Source organism: Carcharhinus amblyrhynchos, chromosome 28, assembly GCF_965287045.1.
Source record: "Carcharhinus amblyrhynchos chromosome 28, sCarAmb.v2.hapA, whole genome shotgun sequence".
NCBI classification, from domain to species: domain Eukaryota; kingdom Metazoa; phylum Chordata; class Chondrichthyes; order Carcharhiniformes; family Carcharhinidae; genus Carcharhinus; species Carcharhinus amblyrhynchos.
Genome location: NC_137351.1, coordinates 16,031,275 through 16,046,479, shown reverse-complemented (window position 1 = coordinate 16,046,479; position 15,205 = coordinate 16,031,275). Strand labels below are relative to the sequence as shown.

Below are 15,205 nucleotides of genomic sequence, written 5' to 3'. Positions count from 1 at the left end.
TCCATCTCCAAGGGAATTCCAGATTGACAGTGTCAAGACCCTGCAAAAATTATCCTTTATTTTATAACATCTATCCTCCAAAGCCAATCTTTGCAAAGGGACCCTGCCTGTTTGTCTTTCATGCCTGTGCAAGCATGGAGGCTAGGGGAGAGATAGATATAGCTCCAGAGTACAACTGTGTATTAAAACAAAACTTTTCAACAAGCTGCAAGAATTGGTTATGATAAACAACTGTTCTGAATGTACTGAAAGAAGCCTGGTTAAAGTCTCTGTCGTTCTGGGTACCAGTACAGAAGATAAACAGTGGGCTATTTTGGTGAATAAGTTGAATTTTGAAATTAACTGGTATGACATGTGGAGTAGTGGGGCTAGATAATGTGCACTCCTCCCACCCTGCTCGTAGCAATACAGGTTGATTGTTGAGATTAATCAATAACTCTATTCCTATTTAATAGGAACCACCAGGATTATGAGTGTGAACTAGATGGGGCTTTGTCATTTTCAACAAGCAATTTTTAAAAATTGGGAATATAACTCAAACATGAGTGAACGAATAGATACATTTAAATTTAACGTACACTTTCCTAAACAGTCTAAATATTAAAATACTCTATTAAAGTGAGACATTGGCTTAGTGCACAAGGTCATCAACATAAGAACATAAGAAATAGGAGCAGGAGTAGGCCATCTAGCCCTTTGAGCCTGCCCCACCATTCAATAAGATCATGGCTGATCTGAAGTGCCTCAGTTCCACTTTCCCGCTTTCTCCCCATAACCCTTAATCCCCTTGCCTACCAAAAACGTATCTACCCATGTCTCAAATATATTTAGCGAGGTAGCCTCCACCACTTCAACGGGCAGAGAGTTCCAGAGATTCACCACCCTTTCAGTGAAGAAGTTCCTCCTCAACTCTGTTCTAAACTGCACCCCCCTTATCTTGAGGCTGTGCCCTCTAGTCCTGCTGTCCTTTCTGAGTGGGAAGAACCTCTCCACCTCTATCCTATCCATCCCTTTCATCATCTTATATGTCTCAATGAGATCCCCCCTCATCCTTCTAAACTCTAATGAGTACAAGCCCAGTCTATTCAGTCTCTCCTCATAGCTCAACCCCCTCAACTCCGGTATCAGCCTAGTGAACCTCCTCTGCACTCCCTCCAAGGCCAAAATATCCTTGCGCAAGTGCGGTGACCAAAACTGCACACAGTACTCCAGCTGCGGCCTCACCAGCGCCCTGTACAGTTGCAGGAAGACCTCCATGCTTTTATATTCAATCCTCCTCGCTATGAAGGCCAGCATCCCATTTGCCTTCCTGACCACCTGCTGCACCTGTCAGCTGGGATTTTGCGACTCATGCACAAGGACCCCCAGGTCCCTCTGCACCGTAGCATGCTGCAGCTTTTCGCCCTGTAAGTAGTAGTCCTTCCTACTATTATTCCTACCAAAGTGGATAACCTCACACTTGCCAACATTGTATTCCATCTGCCAGGTCCTCGCCCACTCGCTCAGCCTATCTAGATCCCTCTGCAGACCTTCCACACCCTCCACACAATTTGCCGTTCCACCAATCTTGGTGTCATCAGCAAATTTCAACACCTTACACTCGGCTCCCTCCTCCAGATCATCTATATAGATGGTAAATAGCTGAGGCCCCAGCACCGATCCCTGGGGCACTCCACTAGTCACCAACCGACAATCCGAATAGCACCCATTGACCCCCACTCTCTGCCTCCTATTTGACAGCCAATCCCCTATCCACGCTAACACCTTACCCCCAACTCCATGCCCCCTAACCTTCTGTAACGACCTTTTGTGTGGCACCTTATCAAATGCCTTCTGAAAATCGAGAAACACCACATCCACCGGTTCCCCTCTATCCACCGCACTAGACACATCCTCATATAATTCCAATAAATTCGTCAGACACGACTTCCTCTTAACGAAACCATGCTGCGTCTGCTTTATTAAACAATTCTTCCCAAGATGCCTTGCTATTTCCTCTTTGATTATGGATTCAAGCATTTTTCTTACAACAGACGTTAAACTAACCGGCCTATAATTCCCTGCCTTTTGCCTGCTACCCTTTTTAAACAGCGGCGTAACATTAGCTGTTTTCCAATCTTCCAGCACTTCCCCGGAATCCAGCGAGGTTTGGAAAATAACCACCAAGGCATCCACTATCACCTCTGCTATTTCCTTCAGATCCCTTGGATGCATTCCATCTGGTCCTGGGGACTTGTCCACCATCAGTCCCTCTAGTCTGTTGAGCACTGCCTCTCTAGCAACAATGATCTCATTCAGGCCCTCCACTCCTACCATCTTTCCATCGTTAACACCTGGCAAACTATTCGTGTCCTCCTCCGTGAAGACCGAAGTAAAAAAATTATTCAAGGCCTCAGCCATTTCCTCATCCCCCACCACTAAATCCCCCCTCTCATCCTCTAAGGGTCCAACATTCACCCTAGCCAGCCTCCTCCTTTTTATATATTTATAAAAACTCTTACTATCCTTTTTTATATTTAGCGCTAGCCTAGATTCGTAGTCTATTCTTCCTTTATCAACTTCTTTGTCATTCTTTGTTGATATTTAAACCTCTCCCAGTCCTCTTCTCGCCCACTACTTTTAGCCACTCTAAATGCATCAGCTTTTAATTTAATACTCTCCTTTATCTCCTTTGTTATCCACGGCTGATTATCTCTTCTCCTACGATCCTTCTTTACCATCGGAATAAATTTCTGCTGAGCACCAAGAAAGAACTCCTTAAAGATCCTCCACTGTTCCTTAGCAGACCTACCGACCAACCAGCGCCCCCAATCTACATTCGCCAATTCCTCTCTCATCCTATCGTACTCCCCTCTGGTCAAACAAAGGGCACAGGTCCGGGATCCTACTTTCTCCTCCTCCATCTGCATCAGAAACTCCACCATACAATGATCACTCTTCCCAAGAGGATCCCTCACAACAAGCTTGCTGAATGTGATGACACTGGCTCCAGGTACAGCCTTGGTCACCCAAAACCCTGAGAGACAATAATGTTATCATTGAGCTTAGGCTAACAACAAATGCAGTAGAAACAAGTGAAAGAAAAGGAGCAAGAAATGCATTTTTTTTAATATCCTGTAGGAATAATAAGCAATGAAGGTGGACACAGTTTCCATGTAAAACAAAAGTCCTATTCCTTCATGTGGAGCAGATGGTTGGTGGGAAAGGCAGTTTATATATGAATGAATAAAGCTCTGCCAATGTACCTTGGCTGTGTTCCAGAACATTTCTTTTAAAGGGCAGGTTTAAATGTCTTCTTATACAACATTTTCTGTTTTACAAAATGCACGTAAAGACTCAAGCCCTGGATCCTTCAACCTTTTGTCTGTGTGAAGATTTAACTAAAATACACAAAACTGTTCTAAATTGCAAAGCATCACGAGGAGGTTAAACAAAAACAAGGCAGCATAAAAAAAAATCTATTGGACATTACAGTTTGGTGGACTTCCATATTCACAAATGCAACTGTAACAGATAATTCAAAAAATGTTATTTAATAAGCTAATAAATACAATTTAACTTTCCCATAGGAAATTCATATTTAACATTAAAAAAATGAGAGTTTAGACACACATTATATTTGATTTCAATCAACTTCTTTTCAACGAGCACTCAACAAATATATTTTAAACTGACGGCACATTTCTCAGACCCGCACGCTACACAGCTTCAAGGTCTTTTCACTGAATTTCTTCAGCCTTTCCCATTCAGAACAGGGATTCAGAAGACAGGACCAGAAGCATCATTTCTCTCTCTCAGATGGCAAAGTACCACAAAAACTGCAAAGCAACTTCTAAAAAGAACATATTGCACCACATATATGTATCAAGCATACTTAGAAGCTGTATCATTTGAGTATATATAATTATAAAGGTAGATAGCATCAAAAGATTTCCTTATTTAATTATACAAATACTGAAAAGTACTTCTTAAATGTGAAAAACATGTCACTTTTACACAAAGTGTCTCTGCTACGCATTTCTCCTCTATGAACATTTATACAACTCAGATTGAAAGTACTTCTAAAAAGGGACATACCGGTAACAGACTTGATGAGATGTGATGGTAGCCAGGGCCATTATGTACACATTAGCAGCATAGTCTGATGAGCTTAGCCCTCTATTATTTATGCAATCCTTCTTGTTAACCTGATCCAATAGCACGATATGATACAAAACTATTTAAAATACCATTTTAATTATATTTACATAGCTTTCCATTTAACTCATTTCCTGTACATTTCCATCTCCTAACTACCAAAAGGTTACCATAATTTAACAATGTTATATTTGGAGAGACTGGGTATTGAACCTCCACTGCACAGCGTGCAACGTGGTAGTTACACATCATTGATTAATTAGAATTCCTAGAGGTAGGGTTCACCAAAGGTCCTGCGACACTCCATAACACCAGAACTGGGAGGCCGGTCACAATTATAGGTCAACTTCACCTCGCTTGGAGTTAACCGGTCATACACCTTCTTATATTCTCGGTCAAATGCATCTGTTTCAGACATAGAAGGTGATAACAGAAATAATGCATCAACACCACACAAAAAAAAGTCATTGTAAAAAATGGGACAAAAATATTTAAAAGGAATAGTTTCTTCAAACTTATTTTGCATTTTGTAATCCAGCTCACTCATGTAAAATTACATTTCCTTGCATTTGTCTGCAGCTTTAATAAACATGACAGATTTAATGAGCCATTTACAGGTTGGCTGTATAATTAGAATGCAAGGTTAGATCTGTGAGATGTGTGTTTGTTTTTAGCAGGATGAAGCAGGCTGCTGCACCAACTGACAAGATTCCCCTCACAGGGTCAGACAGGGATCAAGTGACAGAGCACACATGGTTAGTTCTGAATGATCACCCTGGAAAAAAAATCTTAAAGCCTAATAAGAAATGTTACCTATATCAATGTTGTCTTTCCCAAGTGCCACAAGTGAGAGGAACAGAATCTCTCTGTATAAACTCCTTCAAAAGAAGAAATAAAACAAATTAATTTTTTTCAAAGAGCTTGAAATATAAATTAATCCGAACCCAGCGCATTTCTTGTAAAACTGACATTTCAGCGTGAAGTATTTATCTTTGAACCAGTTGAGTCATTAACTGCTAACATTAGTTGGTTCTATTTAGCTAATCTTCATCCTTGGGGTAGATTGTAAAAATACTTCCACAATTCACAGAATGAAAGGTCACAGAGGACAAGAAGACAAATGTGAGGTGATGCATGTTGGTAGATTGAACCAGGGCAGAACTTACACAGTTAATGATAGGGCATTGGGGAGAATTACAATGCACTAACTATTAAGAAAAAGAGATCTGGGGTACATGTTCATAGCTCCTTGAAAGTGGAATCACAGGTGAACAGAGTGGTGAAGAAGGCATTTGGCATGCTTGGTTTCATTGGTCAGAACATTGAATACAGGAGTTGGAATAGTCTTGTTGAAGTTGTACAAAACATTGGTGAGGCCACACTTGGAATACTGTGTGCAATTCTGGTCACCCTATTATAGAACGAATATTATTAAACTAGAAAATGTGCAGAAAAGATTTACTAGGATGCTTCCGGGACTTAATGAATTGTGTTATAAGGAGAGGCTGGATAGACTGGGACTTTTTCTTTAGAGTGTAGGAGGCTTAGGGTGATCTTATAGAAGTCTATAAAATAATGAGGGGCACAGATCAGCTAGATAAGTCAATATCTTTTCCTAAAGGTAGGGGAGTTGAAAACTAGGGGCCATTGGTTTAAGGTGAGAGGGGACGATATAAAAGCGTCCAGAGGGGCAATTTTTTCACACAGAGGGTGCTGAGTGTCTGGAACAAGCTGCCAGAGGTAGTAGTAGAGGCGGGTACAATTTTATCTTTTAAAAAGAATTTAGATAGTTACATGGGTACAATGGGAAGAGAGTGATAGTGGCCAAATGTGAGCAATTGGAATTAACTAAGGGTTTCTTGAAAGAAAAGGCGGCATGAACAAGTTGGGCCAAAGGGCCTGTTTCCATACTGTATGACTCTAGAAGGGATTAAGGCACGTATCCAGTATACCTGTTTACTGCTCATGAGGATTCATGGTTGAAATAGAATTAACTGAATTGGGAAGTTTGAAACATTAAACCAGCTACAGGCTGTGATTAATGTATCAGTGTTGAATTTGAGCAAAGTCAAGAGATGTATGGTTGATATCTTGCTTACCTTTGCCGTTTAAAATGTGGTTGGATGCTCAACACCTCCAGAATTTTACTTATTGGCTTATAGATGTCATTCATCTGAATACTCTTCACAATGCTATCCAGAAAATCCTTGTTAAATAAGCAGCCTTCATCTCGCAGTGTTTGAACAAGGGAATGTTTCTTAGCTACAAATAAAAAATACCACGAGTATTAATTCCAGAACTAAATTCTAATCATTTTGCAACAAGAGATGACAATGTGTAATTTCTCCAGAAGATTTCAATATTTTTTTTCAAAGTCCACTTCGCTCCAACTTCAGCATCCCTGACTGCAGGGCTAAAATGCACATTTCCCAAGAGCTAGCGCAGAAAGATCACTACATTGCACCTCATTTGTAGTAATACAATTTTGCTAAACTTCAGTTTCTTTTGGTGACGCATTGAAGACAGGACATCTTCCTTGCATTTGTTGGAAACTACACGGCAAAAATGAGAAGGGCTATGACTTTTGCACCAGGTTCCTATAATACACTTGTCAAGTTTCTTTAGAATTTGAAAGAATTTGGCCGATTGTGCCTTTTTACCAGTTATACCTAACTTGGTTTTATTGGCATGTGTGGTGCTGGGTCTTGGTGAATACCGTGCACTTTTCCTGAGGTTAATTTTTGGAATTTTATCTATAACCAAGCCCACAGGGGAAACAATATCGTCTCACAATGAGGAAAATTTTGTGCAAGTTTGGTTTCCTTACGGGACAGAGGAAGGAATAGTGGTTTTTAAGGAAGTTAGTAAAAGGAGGTTCTGTAAACATGTATGGATATGGTTTTCTCTCCCCCTCACTATACACAATACTGCATAAAACATCCTGGGCCAGACAGAGAAAAGTTGATCCTGGTCTAATTGCAACTGATGAATCTGAGAAATAACTTTTTTTAAAAAAATCACCAATACCTGAATGCCCTGTTTATGCTGAATTAGCTGATGTCTACCATGTTAGTAATGAAAGGTACAGTTAGCCTCAGTGAAGAAAGGTTAAAACAATTCAGCTGGGGTTTCCATTATGATTGTTCCCTAGTGATCCCTGAATAGGAACTGCGTCAGACTCGGTTGTCAGGAGCTTGCCAACTCACACACAATAACTTGTGTGCGCTAGTGGAATTATAACTCAACAGGATGTTAATATTTTCAGGAGGAGAGAGAAAGAGTGGAGAAATGTTGTATAAAGGCTGGAAAGGAACAGTGGCATAGCTATCACTGCTTATGAGGCAAGGGTGCATCCACCAGTGCAGTATTTATACTGATAATAAATTTTACTCATGTTCAAAATGATTATGAACTGTCAAAATTCAGTTTTGAAGTTCTTACACAGAATGAACTGTGCGGTAACTTGTTACACTTGTGCTTCCCAAATATTTTCCAAGTATGACACCATTTTAATGCCTCAGACTCACTCCAGAGTGAACAGTGGGGGGGCGGTAGGTGAGTTGTTGAGTGGGTAGTGGGGTGTGGGAGCCTTCAATGATTAAGCAGGGCAGTGGTGTCCAGGGGTTGGGGGAGCAAAAACTGAGTGTGGGAGAAGTTGAAAATTGAGGCAGGACAATGCCTACCTATTTACTGTGCTTTTTGCGGCAGAAACAGTTGGACCTCACAGAGCAGTCATTAGACTACGTCCACCAATAAAAAATACACAAGCAAAGAATAAACTAGTTTAAATCCTCCCAAGTGACACTAACAACCTCCCAGGCATTTAGGAGGCCTCAAAGCAGTGAGAAATCAGAGCAAGTTCACGCAGTTATTGCTACCTCCCAGTTGTCGCAACTCACAGTTTAGGAATCTCTATGTTACACCGTACAGGGGCTAGTAGACACTGACTGAAAGGAAGTTTTTAACAATCCCAAGGAGACCAACAAAAGTTGGGTATTTTTATAATATATACATTCATGCTGTATGTTATTAAAACCTGCAGTTTAAAAGTTGTAGATGGTAGTAAGAGAAGCAGAAATTCACACATTATCAAATAAGAAAATATACTGCAGTTAAATGAGAAAAACAAACAATTAGTGGCAGGCATTTTCTCTAGAAGTAATGAAACTTGGATTTAAAATCAGTAAATTGAACTATAGCTGGCAAACAATGAAGAACAAATTTGACACTCACTCTCAAATAAAAGAGTGTAATTAAGGCCTGTGAAGACAGAGAAAGGTCTATTAGTTGCACGAGGAACACAAAGACGTTGGTAAAACAACTATATTCAAGCAGCAGCTTATTCCAATTTAAGTTTGTCTCTTTTAAACACAATTTATTTCGATGACTTGTGCTGAGAGAAGCTGTGAAGGTGACCCTCTCACATCTTATCCTAACTGCATGACTTCAAATAAGAAGCTCATGATGTATGTGAACTTGATCTTTTAGACAAAGTAGACACTTCCAACTAGTTTCCCAGGTTAACTGGACGATATTGACAGAAACTCGGAGCATTCTGCTGGGTTGGTGCCTCTGGTTCCTCAACAGCAAAGACTGTTCTCCAATGTCTGAAGCCCTCACTTAGTCAGTCTGCGAGCAGGCAGACAAGCAATGGCTAAATTAAATTTAAAAGATACGAGTCAAGCATTTGACAGTCTCATCATTGTGCAGTTTCCAGGAACAAAGTGAATTTGAGGCATTGAAATGAAGACAACTTTTTAAAACTTTTTTTTATCCATTTCTCAGTTACAAAGCCAATGCGCAGAATGAACTTAATAGCAAGCCCTTGCTTGCTCCAAAAACCAATTCAAATTGAATCCAATTCATGGTCCCCACAAGAGAGACAAACAAGATCAAAGATGAGAAGAACAGGCTTGATCTTGGCCAAAAGGCTGAAATGGTAACATTAACCCAAATGTGCTTGAAGATGAAATGTTCAAGTTTTTGGCCAGAAAACTAAAAGGGCAAATTATTATTTAAATAGGATGCAGATTCAAGCTGTGCCAGTGCAGTGTGATCTGGGTGTCCTTGTGTATGAATCGCAGAAAGTGCGTAAGTAGGTGCAGCATATAATATGAAAGGCAAATGGAATCTTGGCATTCATTGCAAAAGGGCTAGATTTTAAAAGTAGAGAAGTGTTACAATTATATAAGATGTTGGTGAGACCACACCTGGAGTATTACGTTCAGTTTTGATCTCCTTCCTTGAGGAAGAATGTGGTGGCACTGGAGGCAGTTCAAAGGAGGGTCATTAGATTGATTCCAGGGACGGAAGGGCTGTCGTATGAGGAGTGGTTGAATAGTTTGGGCTTGTATGCGCAGAAGAATGAGAGGGGATCTGATTGAGGTATATAAAATGCTAAAGGGGATTGATAAAGTGGACATCGAACAGACGCTCACCCTTGTGGGACAGTCTAGAACAAGAAGTCATAGATATAGAGTGAGGAGGAACTTCAAATCTGAGATGAGGAGAAGCTACTTCTCTCAGAAGGTTGTGAATCTGTGGAACTCACTGCCCCAGAGTGCAGTGGAGGCAGAATCAATCAATGGATTCAAGAAAGAGATAGAAAAGTTTTTGATGAAAAGCAGGTTAAGGGCGATAGGGAGCAGGCAGGAAAGTGGAGGTGAGACCAGAGTATGATCAGCCAGGGCCATGTTAAATGACAAGTGGGCTTGAAGGTTTGAATTACCCTCTCCTGCCCTTAATTTCTATCTTCTCATGAATAAGGTACCTGGGGAGTTTACTGCATTACATTGGAGGTGGCTCAGGAGACAAAAACAATGCACATGATTTTCACCATTCAAAGGTCTTCGCCACGTGAGGACCATAAGAGTTTGACCCAAGCAATGATTTTATATTTAGAGTTGTGTTTTAACGCTGTTTGATGGCTGCAACTAATGCAAAGATTCAATGAGAGTTTATGTATACACTAACCCGTGCAAAACAGCAGGAAATGGCAAGATACTGAAAAGACTAAAACACTGGGAATAAAACTCAAGTCACAGCAAATAAATGATGCTGTAATTATGCAATTACCAACAATATTTATTAGGCAGCTTTAGCACGTGAAAATGTTTCAAGGTACTTCATAGAATAGTAATAGTCAGTCAAAAATTGACACTCAGCCAAAGAGGGTGAGATGACAAGTGGTGAACAGAAGCTTGTTTAGTTGTAGGTCTTAGGGAGGGTTTTTAGGGAGGTTTGGAGAAGGAATTTCCACGCTTAGCACCCAGGTAGCTGAAGCTAACAATGTAGGGAAAGGACAAGAGGTGAAAGCTTTCAGCATACAAAGCTCTCAGAAGGTAGTAAGACTGGAGTTTACAGAGGCAGGGGAGGAGTGATGCCAAAGAGGGATTTGAGCAACACGGGGAGATGGTGAAGTGGTGGTAATATCACTGAATTAGCAATCAAGAGGCCCAGTTAATGCCCAGTGCTGCTCTGCAGTCCGGACTGGTGGGAGAGGGAGGGAAGTCAGCGACCTGGGTTGGCCATCTGGGTGGCAGGAGCAGTCTGCTGTGGTTGTGGGGGTGGGCAGTTGAAGCTGGTGTGGGCATGCTTGGGGCTGGCGATAGGGTCCGCGCGGGGGTTGGGGGGGGGTGGTCATAGGGCTGGCTAGCAATCAAGCCGGCTGGCAGACCGGGGCCACTGCACATGCGCTACTTTAGGCACTGACAGATTGGCACACGTGCAGTGGTCCATTCAGCACTATGCTGCTGGCCTCCTGGGTGGGAATAGGCCCCGCTCACTGATTATTGAAGTGAGTCACACTAGAGCACTTTGCAATTCACAGAGTGTGGGAGATTCTTTTCTGAACTCTCATTGAAAAGCTAGTGTGATTTACTCCAGTTTTCACACAAATTTGACAGCATTATGCTCCAGATCTTTACATGGTCTGTCCCATATATGACTCCAGATTTGTTGTTGACTTTTTAACTGCCCTCTGAAATGGCCTAAGCAAGCCACTTAGCTCAAGGGCAATTTGGGATGGACAACAAATCCCAAATTCTCTGTTGTAGAAGACAGAGGGTGATGACAGAAGGCCGCTTTAGTGACTGGGAGCCACAGGGATCTGTGCTGGGTCTCCTATTGTTTGTCATTTATATAAATGACATAGATTACTATGCGAGGGGTAGGATCAGTAAGTTTGACACAAAGATTGGCTGGGTGGTTAACAGTGAGGCAGTGTCTTAGGCTACAAGATATAGATGGAATGATCAAATAGGCAGATAAAATTTAACCCTGAAAAGTGTGAGGTGATACATGTTGGAAGGAGTAATTTGACAAGAAAGTATTCAATGAATAGCAGGATACTCGGTTGTTCTGTGGAGCAAAGGAACCTTGGCCTGTTTGTCCACAGATCTCTGAAGGCGGAAAGGCATGTTAATAGGGTGGTGAAAAAGGCATATGGGTTCATTTGCCTTTATCAATCAAGGCATAGATTACAAACGCATGTTGGAGTTGTATAGAACTTTGGCGAAGCCACAGCTAGAGCACTGTGTGCAGTTCTGGTAGCCACATTATAGGAAGGATGTGATTGCAGTGGAGGGAGTGCAGAGGAGATTCACCAGGATGCTGCTGTGATGGAACATTTGAGTTACGAAGAGAGGTTGGGTAGGCTTGGTTTGTTTTCATTAGGCAGATGGAATTTAATTTAGATAAATGTAATAAATGAGGACGGTCTCAACAGGGACCTTTGGTTCATGCCACACTATCTGTAACCTCCATGACTTGCCTGGGTTTGCAAAACCTCACTTACTGTACTGTATGGAGACAATACACATCTCTTTAACCTGTGCTTAATGCTCTTTCCACTCACATTGTCAGCATCTTTAAGACTTGAATAGCAGGTTAGTTGTAAAGACTCGCATTCTAATCAGTAATCTGTAAACTGTCTGTGCTGTTATACGCTCTGTCTGAGGCCAGAACTCTCCATTCACCTGATGAAGGGACAAACCCCGAAAGCTTGCGAGTTTACTATCAAATAAATCGGTTGGACTTAAACCGGGTGTTGTCAGACTTCTTACGTTGTTTTCATTAGAACAGAGAAGACTGAGGGACGACCTGATCGAGCTGTACAAGATTACGAGAGACATGAGCAGAGCAGATGAGGAGCAGCTGTTCCCTTTAGTTGAAAGGTCAGTCACAAAGGGACATAGATTCAAAGTGAGGGGTGGGAGGTTTCAGGGATATGTGAGCAAAAACCTTTATAATCAGAGGGTGGTGACAGTCTGGAATACGATACCTAGGAGAGTGGTAGATGCGGGTTGCCTCACATCATTTAAAAAGTGTCTGTATAAGTACGTGGCACATCATAACATTCAGGGCTATGGACCAAGTGCTGGCAGATGGACTTAGGTGGGAGTTTAGGTGTTTCTAATGTGTCGGTGCAGACTCGATGGGCCGAAGGGCCTCTTCTGTGCGGTATGGTTCTATGAAATGCTGGCGTTGGCAGTTAAACGCACATTCCACGAAAGAAAAAAAATGAGGATGAGAACCTAATTTTTTTTTAAAAACCCAACTGGGTGGCAGCAAGTACATGAGGAATGGCTAAATGGGATTTGGTCAGGGTTAGGTACAGACAGCTGAGGTTTGGATGCACTGAAGTTTCTAGTTGGTGGAGACAAGGAGGTTGGCCAGGAGAGCACAGGAATACCCAGACTAGAGGCAACCAAAGCAAAGAAATATAAATATTATACACAAGTAATTGCAGCTGCACATTGATAACTAAAAATTAAATCCCATCAGTATTCAGCCTTTTCTTAAAAAAACATGCAGTTTAAAACTGGCTGGGAGAGGTAATTACAGCCAGCAGTGAGGAAGTACACATTCACATGGGATATCTTAATGATCTTGTAATTTCAATAATATTTCAGTTACGTAATCCATACGATTAGTGAACTCATTAATATCACACAATCTCAAGGTCTGTAAAGCATGAATTTGCACTCACTATTAGCATTCCACAAGATGTAGAAAGGTTGATTGGGATCTTGATGCAATTTCAAATTGTCCCACAGCATCTGAATTAGAACGTGTTTACTGTCCTCTGACATCCAGTTACGAGGAATCTGTAATATACAACACTTTTAATGCTTGCAACATGTCAAACAGCAGTCCAAAGAACAATTCTCAGCTCAGAGACTGAGGAATAGAGGACTATGGGGAAATGGCACAGAAAAGGAGCTGAAGCCGACATAGGTCAGCCATGATCGTATTGAATGGCGGGGCAGGCTTGAAGGGTCAAATGGCCTCCTCCTGCTCTTTTTTCTTGTGTTCAGAATAAACATACATTAAAACTATAACAATTAATTATGCTACATAAAACAGCACTCTACACAAAAAGGGATCAAAAAACAGAACAGCTCTACAACCAGTCTTCTGAACTCAACATTAAGTGGAGTCAGATGGTGGTATATCTCAGCTGTTAGGAGTGTCAAATTTAGGTTTTTGCACTAGTTAGCAGCTGGTAGTTGGTCTGAACTTTTAATTTATCCAGTTTAATGCTTTAATAAACTTTTATTAGCGATATAATTTTTGTGCCATGGTCCACTAATCCATTTGTTCAATTATAGACACTGTCCTTCCAAACTTGTGCTACATTCAAGGAAAGCCATTGAGTTGTGTCACAACACGGCGAAGGGCAATTGGTTACAGGTCTGCTGGTCGTGGTGGTACAGGAAACAATCTTAAATGAGTACCACACAGTATTAAAGCTTGTTGGCACGCATCTAAATTTCCCTTTAAGCAATTGGTGGCAGCTCCTAAATGAGCCGAGTGACAATCAAGAAGAAGCTTTGCTTGCTACTGTCTTACCGTCACTCCCTTGTTGCAGTGTTCTGAAGTTAGCACGAGTCCTGGTAAGTTAGTGGGTAGATCAATGCGCCGGAAATACCATACCAAATTCCAGAATACAATTGGATGATGATCCACAAACGTTGCCATGGATAACACTTGATCACCTTCGTTCTCCAGCAAACTTTCCAGCTCTTTCCACAACACCAAGGGACTCAAATAAGGAACCGTTATAGGATCAGGATTCGGTAACTGCCATTCTAAGCCCAGTGGATTCTACAAAAATAAGCACCAATGGGGATGATTATTTTTCTACACTGAACATGTAGTTGGCAAGTTTTTGTCTGATCCAAAAATGGTCAAGAGGGGACACTACTATAGTCTGATGGGAAATATGGCTAACTTCAGGGCGGATATTTAAACTCCAGGCTGAATATGTACACTGCTCTGTTTACTTGCAACAAACGGTTTTGGTTTTGCGACGGGTGATAAGGTCAGCAGGATACCAGACAATTGATGTTTTCAAGGGAGAAACTTTAACAACATATCCATGATAACAAAGTAATTCTAATTGATCAAATGGGCAGGAAGTGGATACACTTGGTTCCAGAAGGCTGATTTTAAGCATTAAACACGCTGAGGACACTGCCTTAAAGTCAAACAGCCTGCAGTAAACGAATTTGATTGATATGCCTATGGTCAGTGCATACGTGCAGAACTGCATGTGTTTTAGCCAGGTTAAAAGGGATAAATATTGGAGTTTTGAAGAACAGAGTCAGAACAGAAGACAAGAATCTTAGAAGATGAAAGGTACCTCAAGCTGTAAGCCTGATGAAATCTGATCCCTCTCCATGCTTGGCCAGCAAGAGTGGATAGAAACACCCCTACAGTCCATTAGATGAGTATAAATAGTTAAAATTCATATTTGTAAAATTATAATAGATTTACCGGGCAATAGAAGCATTTAATTGTGATACAGTGTAAGAGAATCAGTCTTATAGCAGTCTCAAGTGTTTAAAGTTTCGTTACATGTTCCAAATAAAGACATGATTTCGAGTCATAGAGATTTACAGCATGGAAACAGATTCTTCGGTCCAACTTTTCCATGCTGCCCAGTTTTTACCACTAAGCAAGTCCCAATTGCCCATATTCAGCCTATATCCCTCTAAGCCATCTAAATGCTTGTTAAAAGACAAAATTGTACCCGCCTCTACTACTATCTCTGGCAGCTCGTTTT

General features: G+C 41.2%; 1 protein-coding gene across 4 annotated transcripts in view; it reads right to left on the bottom strand.

Moving 5' to 3' along the window:
* Positions 1-3,517: 3,517 nt before the first annotated feature.
* The window catches only part of dennd4a (DENN/MADD domain containing 4A), a 150,595-nt gene continuing 138,907 nt past the window's right edge, over positions 3,518-15,205 (bottom strand). For all 4 annotated transcript variants that reach the window (XM_080214382.1, XM_080214383.1, XM_080214384.1 and 1 more), the window contains 5 exons: positions 13,990-14,244; positions 13,127-13,244; positions 6,237-6,399; positions 4,951-5,015; positions 3,518-4,542 (listed from right to left, as the gene is read on the bottom strand). In XM_080214382.1, coding sequence (XP_080070508.1) covers positions 4,406-4,542; positions 4,951-5,015; positions 6,237-6,399; positions 13,127-13,244; positions 13,990-14,244 — 738 coding nt within the window. In that variant the 3' untranslated portion in view covers positions 3,518-4,405. The remainder of the gene's footprint in view (positions 4,543-4,950; positions 5,016-6,236; positions 6,400-13,126; positions 13,245-13,989; positions 14,245-15,205) is intronic.